Genomic DNA, 8,208 nt, shown 5'->3' on the forward strand with positions numbered 1-8,208 from the left:
ATATCAGGTTTGATGGGTAAATCTATTAAACCCGTGAGTTGGGTAACTCGGGTCAATACATCAAACCCACAAACCGGATAATAAATTCTATTGGGATTAATAACTTGTTTTTTTTAAACCATTATTTATTTAACTATATGATAACAAAAATAAACGATCACAAAATCGAGCTTCAAACCAATACTGAGACTTTTTTTAAAACTATAATAACCTCAAAGAAAACAAAACGAAACAAATCATGAAATTTAATTCTCAATCAATCTAATATCAAATGATAAAATTAAAAAAAATAAATTTATATATATATATATATATATATATATATATATATATATAAAATAGTTAAACTCGCCATACACGTCAATGAGCCCATGAACTTTCTAAAATTTAATAACATGTTTTTTTAAAAAAAAAAACTATTTTTGTAACTATTTAATAAAAAAAAATAGACGATCACATAATTGAGTTCAATTAGGAAAAAAAAAGTACCCGGCTAAACCCGCAAACAGAGGTAACCAAGGTTATTTTGCCATCTCGCAAACCGAGTTATTGACTCCACAAAGTTTAATAACCTATTTTAAAAAATTATTTTATATTTAACTAAATTTTTTTAAAAATAGATCATACCGCGATGATGAGATAGTTTTTTAACACTACAATAACTATATAAAGATAAATTAAAATGAATTATCTACTCTAAATTTTTATAAACATATCATATAAAAATTAAATTTTATAAATAAATCAATAATCAAAGAAAAAAATAAGTTAAAATGCTAAAAAAAAAAAAAACCAACACTCATGCGGATTACTATTGAAATTCATATTGCCATTGCCAATGGGTGGGGGAAAGTTTTAGCTTTACTTATAACAAGACACCTCCACTACGTATGCTGATCCACTAAATTATTTGACAAACCTTTCTACTGTCATAATCCTATCCCAACAACAGCAAAAACCAATCACAATATCCTAATGTGCTACAATCACTTGCAAAAAATTCTCTTGTCCCTCAAAACAAAAGCCCTTAACATCAAATTTCTTGATCAAATCCTCACCCACACCATCACAACTGGCTTCACTTATTCCACCCCAACATGGAACTGCCTTATTAGAGCCTATTCTAGAAGCCCCACCGCACCCATCAAAGCCATTCTTGTCTACAACTTCTTCATTAAAACATGCTCAACTAGACCTGATAACTACACCTACCCGTGTCTACTCAAGGCTTGTTCACGTTTGTTTACTGATTCTAATGGCAAACAAGTGCATACCCATGTGATAAAAACTGGCCTAGATTCTGACATTTATGTCCAAAATGCTCTTGTCCATTTTTATGGCTCTGTCGGCAACTCAACTGATGCTTGCTTTCTGTTTGATAGAATGCCTGACAGAGATGTTGCAAGCTGGAATTCTCTGATGGGCATTTATAATACCAATAATTCATTCACTGAAGTGATGGTTTTGTTCAAAAAGTTGATGTGTGGATGTGTTAAAGCTGATAAGATCAGTTTGGTGATTGTATTGTCAGCTTGTGCACAGGCACAAATGGAGGGTCTAGAGTATGGAAGGTCAGTCCATGGCTATGTAATAAAAGTGGGGTTTGGATGTTTTTTGAATGTGGATAATGCGTTGTTGAATTTTTACATTAAGTGCAAAGAAATTGATGATGCGTCGAAAATGTTTGATGAATTTGTTCATGAAGGAGATGTTGTCTCGTATACGATTTTGATCAATGCTTATGTTGAGATGGGGCTGATAGATTTGGCTCGCGATGTCTTTGATGAGATTGTTGATAAAGATCGTGTTTTGTGGAACTTGATGGTTCATGCGTATGTTAAGGCACGGTGTCCGAATGAGGCGTTGGACCTTTTCGAGAAAATGGATAGTGCGGGGGTGATACCAGATGAAAATACAATGGTTAGTGTTCTTTTAGCTTGTGCCAGCATATCGGACCTGCAGTGTGCTCGGCTTCTTCATCGGTTCATTAACCGGAATAGCAATGTAAGACAGGATGTTTTTCTGAAAACAGCCCTGATTACTATGTATTCGAAGTGTGGGAGCGTGGAGGAGGCCTTGGTTACCTTTTATAAGATGGAATACACAGATGTTTTTACTTGGACTGCAATGATTGAAGGGCTTGCAAACAATGGGTATGGGAATGAAGCTTTGAGTATGTTTAATCGGATGGAAAACCAAGGAATTAGGCCTAATGAATCCACGCTTGTTTCAGTGTTAACAGCTTGCATCCATTCTGGGTTAGTTAAAGAAGGTTGCCAATTATTCAAAAGTATGGTCAGTGATTACAAAATGCAACTGAAGATGGAGCACTTTGGCTGTCTAATTGATCTACTAAGTAGAGCGGGACTTTTGCATCAGGCAGAAGAGTTCATTCAGTTGCTGCTACCTGAGGAAAGGCTCATAGCTTATAAAACTTTGCTGAGTGCTTGCATGAAGTATTCAGAATTTGATTTCGGAAAGAAGGTTGCAAATGAAATGTCGAAGTTGAGTTCTAATAGCCATGAAACTCGTATCCTGCTATCCAACTTCTATGCCCTGGCAGGTCAATGGGCTCAGGTTGCAGAGACTAGAAAATTCATAAAAGAATTTGACACAAGAAAGGCGCCTGGCATGAGTTTTGTGGATGTAAAACCATGATGTGAAGCTGTGAATGTTACTTGCATTGAGTGGTTGATAGATGGAAGAACAGAACTCCATTCTTTCCCTGTATTTAAGCAATAGATTTATGTTACAGAGTGTAGAAGCAGGACATTTCGTTGAAGAAAAACTGATGTTTATAACTTCAAGTTCAGTCCTTACCTTTTACCAGATTGCAACACGTTGTGAATCTACTAGAGCAACTAGTAATTCTAAAGCTCAAGACGACTAAATAGTAAATATGGCTGAAAGTGTTCACAGAAACGTTGAACCACCTCAAACACGTGCATTTGACAGTTCTTTTGTAGTATAGATAATGCTTAATGCACCTGAGCTGAACATTTCTATTGGTCTACTAGCAGTTGACAGAGCTAAAATTACAGACCTGATGAAGCTTCTTAAACTGAAATAAAACCAGGATATGTAAGCAGAAAATTTCCAAAAATTAAGCATTGAAAGTATTTATGAATCTTGATTATGTGTCTGTAAATTTACAGTTCAGGATACAACACCTCAAGTTGGAATCCCAACAAAAAGGTTGTAAATGCTCACCAGACTGAGCATTTTTGATACAGTTTTAACGCTTGAAGAACACTTTCCCCAGAAGCAAAAACTGCAAAAATAAATTGTAAAAAACAAGAAAGACCCTTTTTGAACAAAAGATCACCAAAGATCCTAGCTTGAAATTGAAGCAGGGGACCTATTCATAGGCTCATTTACACATCTATATCTTGCAACCAATTTTATCATCAAACATGCTGCAAGTGTAAGTACAAGGGATAGACTCCGACCTCCTACAAGTCCAGCAAGCGCAACAAAAAAGAGAATCAGGTAATCTGAACTGCCCTTTTTTTCGGTTTTCCCCTTTTCGACTACAACCACTTCCATTTTAGCCTGCCATCCAGTGCTAGAACTAGAAATTCCCTGATAGGGTTCTTCTCCTTTTCTCTCATTTATTCCCTCTTCAATTCTCCCCTCAACGTCTCCCCAACAACTAGATGATTCACTACCAAAATCTGGTTCCTTATCATTATTCTTCTTTGCCTTCTTTACAGCACGCAACTTCTTGGGCACTAATTTCTGTATAATCTTTCTTCTGATCTTAGAGTTTCGGCTCTTCTCTTTTTCACATACCAAAACTCCACTTCTATCTTCCTCTATCTCCACTATCCTCATCTTTTTCCCATCACAACTGAGTAAATCCATTCTTGATTCGGCTCCCCTATTTTCTTCGACTGGCACAATCATATCAAAATTAACTTCTACAGCTTGAATTTCCTCAACAGAAGACTTCATTTCAAGAGTCTCAATCAAATCACATGAATCAACCCCACTAACAGCTTCTTCTTGATCTATTTCTTGAATGATCAATCCTTTACTCGAATCTTCACATTTCCTTACCCCTTTCAACATAAAAAATGCTGAAGAAACCCTTTCGACAAAAGGTTCTAAGACTAGCTCTACACTCAAACATAGTTTCAAGAAACATAACACATGTTTTCCCACATATTCAAGAAAAATAAGCACAAAAGCAGACATTGTTATCCCAACAACAAGCCCTTTAGTACTTAAACCCAAAACCAACACCAAAAACATCTTCAAAACCACAAATAACAAACGTTTCTCTTTCTCATCCCAACATTTCTTATCAGTAACCGTAACATTATCAACATCATCAACACCTTCAACAACAGGCAATAACTGACTCACCAATTCACAAGCGTCAAAACTTTCCACATTCTCCAAATTCTGAATAGGCTCTGGTACATCCACCAAGTCTCGAGAACTTGATAAAGGAATTGGATCAGAGATTACAAGTTCCTCCTCCACCTCTTGCAACTGCTGTTGTCTCCTCTTTTTCTTCTTGGCAGTTGGTTTCTTTAACCTTTCACGGTTCTTGTGAAAGAGATCAATAAGAGAAGTAGGGAAACCAGTCTCAACAACAAGAGAATTCCCTCTTTTTGGTGACTGAAGATCTGCCACAAGACGTGAAAATCTTGAAACTCTGGTCTTTTTCCATGGCAAAGGCATGTTGGGGTTAGAAAAGATTGGATTTTGAAGGATGCCCGGATGGGGATTTTCACTAAAAGTGAAGAATTCGAAGAGAATAAGTGTGTTCTAGTTCTCTTATAAGCATCCTATGAAAGTCTTTATTTTTCTGAACAAGGGAGAAAAACCCAGGGGGATTATAAGTTATAACTACAAGAGAGACAAAAGCAAGAGAGAGAAAAGGATAGTGAGAGGAAACGCGGTGGAAAATGTTAAGAAATTACTGTGCTGGCGCGTGTGAACTGTTGGAGTTGTTGAACATCAAAGCTTTGTTGAACTTCAAAGATTTGTTTCTGTTTTGCTGTCTTTTGTGTTGTTCCATGAGCGGTGATTTTGGAGTTTCGGAGGGTTTGTCCTTTGTATTTACGTGTAATAAGAGGCTGCTACAGGGGAGAATAAAGCTCGACAAGCGGATTTGTTATAAATTTTTTATAGTGTAGGGTAATGTGCAGCAGGTGTTTTAAAAATATTTTTTTAAAATAATATTTTTATTTGAAAATATATTAAAATATTTTTTTTAATTTTTTATATTAATATATTAAAAAATATATTAATTTGATATAATTTTTGGATTTGATGTCTAATTAAGGTCAATTTTGTTTTTAAATCACTCAAGGAGTTGACATTGTTAGATCTAAATGATTCAATCAATGATTTTTATTTAAAATAACATCATTTTTTTTTAATTATCCCAAAAAACATTGTTTTGTTTATTTCTTTTTAATAAATATGGTTAACTAGCTCAATTAATGACTCAAACCATGATTGTTGTGGTTATTTGCTAAATTTAATTTATTTTTGTAATTTTATTTACAATTTGTTTTTAATAAACTTGAATTAACTAGTTAAAACCTTATGATAGGTGGTAGTTATTTGCTAAATTTAGTTAATTTTTGTAACTCTGTGCTTGAAATTCATTGATTGCCTATTTTATAACTTTTTAAGAAAAAAGTGCTTTGAACGGTTACCATTGATTGTTTAAGTTTTTTTAATAATTGATTTTGGTTGTTTTAGAGTTTATTTTGCATGATGTTTTTATTTAAAAATACATTAAAATATTTTTTTTATAATTTTTTTTAATATCAACACATAAAAATAATTAAAAAATATTAAATTAATATTTTTTCAATACAAATATATTTTTAAAATACACTTATAATATCAAACATGCACATGTCCCAATAAAAAAAAGTCAAATTAAGACTTAAAATTCTATTAAAAAAGTTTATAGATTCAAATCTTAGAAATGATGGGTCTAAAATTAGGAAATTGAAAAAGGAATAACTTCTATCGGGATGCAAGGCAAGACTTATTAGACTTTGTATATATGATAAAAAGAAGAAAAAAATTAATTTTAAACAAATTTCAAAACTTGAAGCATGAATACAATACAATGATGGAGTTATAAATCTGAGAATAAGCATCATGTGTGTTGGTAGAGATGATCAATTCAGGAGAAAATGTTTAAGAAAAAGGAATAAAACGCATTCCTCCCTTAGGGCCATGATTGGATTCCATTAAAAAAATAATAATAATAAGGGAATGTTCAGGATTGTGATTGCGGTTGTATTTTAAAGTGTTTTTACTTGAAAATACATTAAAAATATATTTTTTTATTTTTAAAAATTAATTTTGATATCAATATATTAAAATAATTTAAAAATATCAAATAATATTAATTTAAAATATTATAATGCAATGAATCCAAAAATTATAAATTATAAATTATGGAACCCAGCATTCTTGGCCATCAATCAATCGAAGCCGCCCCAAAAGGTGAAGATCTAATCCACATTTAACACGGCTAGTTCCAATCAATGGATCCATACTAGGATATTTCCTAAATGGGACCCAAATCCCATTTTGATTATTAGAATCATTGGTGGAAAAATCAAGATGGGATAGAAAAAAGCGGGAATTTTTTGGATTTTAGAAGGGAGTTGATAGATAGATGTCACTGTTTTGAAACACGGTTTAATTCGTGTTTTATAAAAATTAATTTATTTATTTGTTAAAAATTAATTTATTTATATATTTTAAATCATTTTGATACACTGATCTCAAAAATAATTTAAAAATAATAAAAAAATATTATTTTAATGTATTTTGGCATGAAAAATAATTTAAAAAGCAACCACAACCACACTTCCAAACAGACACTGTGAGATTGGATTTAGTTGGATCCGATTTGATTATGTAATTATATCTAATTTATTTTTTTATATTTTATAAATTATAAACTTAATTAATTTAATGTTTTTAGATTTAAATGAATTTGATATATTAGGTTGGAATAAATTTTTATATCACGATTAGACTTATATCATTGTTCTTCACATGTTCACATTAGAGGTAGACCTCTAACATGTAATGTAGGTATTATAATATCTCCAATATTAGATCTAATTTTTATATTTTATATTACCATTAAATTCTAGTAACTTTCCCTTTCCCTCCAACAAAAAAAACAAACCATTTTTTTTTACATTAAAAAAATCTAATAGAAAGCTTATTATCAAGAATTTTAAAGCTAAAACATTTGTAAACAAAATAAAAATAAATATTTAATCCACAAACTATCAATATAAAGATAAATATAGTATAAAGTATACGAGTTTGAGTCGGTTTGATCGGGTTTTAAAAATCTAAATCCGCCACTTGACTTGTAATAAAGATAAAAGGAGGCATTCACTTGTCAAGAGAGAGAAAAGAAAGGGGAAAAATCAAATAATCACCGGTGATAATTCGACCACCGTAAATTGTCACGTGCTACTCCACATGGGAGAGGACATGGTGGCGCACCTAGGAAAATAATGAAAATTCAATTTTACCCACCGAGTGGCGTCATGCGTGCCACTTAAATAGAGCAAACGCCACCCACTTGCTGACGCATGTTAACACGCACCACCCGCTTTTTTCATTAAAAAATTCAATGTGAAATATCAGAATGCACCTTATAACCTTGGCAATTACACAAAATACTCATGTGAAAATATAAAAATACCCTCAAATGCAAAGTTTTTTTTTTAAAATTTTTTCAAGGTTAAAGATATACTTTTACTGTATAACAATGTTTTGACCATAGGGCAAATAACTATTTTTGTTATTAAGAATCATGTGAAAAGTCAAGAAACCTTTTAGTTAACATTTTTAAATTTCATTGATTTTAAAGGTAAAAAAATATTTTTACCGTGTTGGAAAATTAAAAAAAATATAAATATTCTTATAAAATCTTTTAATGAGTAATGGTTCAAAACACCTCAATCCTCAGGTACTTCAATTTTTTCCATTAAAAATTAACATGGTAATTTCAGTATAACAATCAAGAATAAATGGTGTCTCGAGCTGCAATGAAACACGCAAGGATTTTGGAGTTTTTGTTAATAATACAACAATATGGTTTTTTAAACGCCCCTAGTTTTTGAAAAGTGGAAAAGTACATGGGAAATGCCGAGTAATGGGAGATGGGCACTCCCTCGAGGGAGAATGAGAGAAGGTGGG

The 8,208-nt window shown here is 32.2% G+C and overlaps 2 protein-coding genes across 2 annotated transcripts; one reads left to right on the forward strand and one right to left on the reverse strand.

The window, feature by feature from the left end:
- The first annotated feature begins 837 nt into the window (after positions 1-837).
- On the forward strand, positions 838-2,807 carry LOC7480414 (putative pentatricopeptide repeat-containing protein At3g15930). Its single transcript, XM_024589813.2, has one exon. The coding sequence runs from the start codon at positions 976-978 to the stop codon at positions 2,656-2,658; it is 1,683 nt and encodes a 560-aa protein (XP_024445581.1). The 5' UTR covers positions 838-975; the 3' UTR covers positions 2,659-2,807.
- Positions 2,808-3,103: 296 nt separating this feature from the next.
- Positions 3,104-4,856, reverse strand: LOC7480415 (uncharacterized). Its single transcript, XM_024589820.2, has one exon. It carries the CDS (start codon positions 4,687-4,689, stop codon positions 3,334-3,336), a length of 1,356 nt encoding a protein of 451 aa, XP_024445588.1. The 5' UTR covers positions 4,690-4,856; the 3' UTR covers positions 3,104-3,333.
- Positions 4,857-8,208: the final 3,352 nt, after the last annotated feature.

This window comes from Populus trichocarpa, chromosome 1 (assembly GCF_000002775.5).
Source record: "Populus trichocarpa isolate Nisqually-1 chromosome 1, P.trichocarpa_v4.1, whole genome shotgun sequence".
Classification (NCBI taxonomy): Eukaryota; Viridiplantae; Streptophyta; class Magnoliopsida; order Malpighiales; family Salicaceae; genus Populus; species Populus trichocarpa.

Bases quoted from the DNA above. Each gene is read 5' to 3' on its own strand.
- LOC7480415 (XM_024589820.2), bottom strand. From the start codon at position 4,689: ATGCCTTTGCCATGGAAAAAGACCAGAGTTTCAAGATTTTCACGTCTT.
- LOC7480414 (XM_024589813.2), top strand. From the start codon at position 976: ATGTGCTACAATCACTTGCAAAAAATTCTCTTGTCCCTCAAAACAAAA.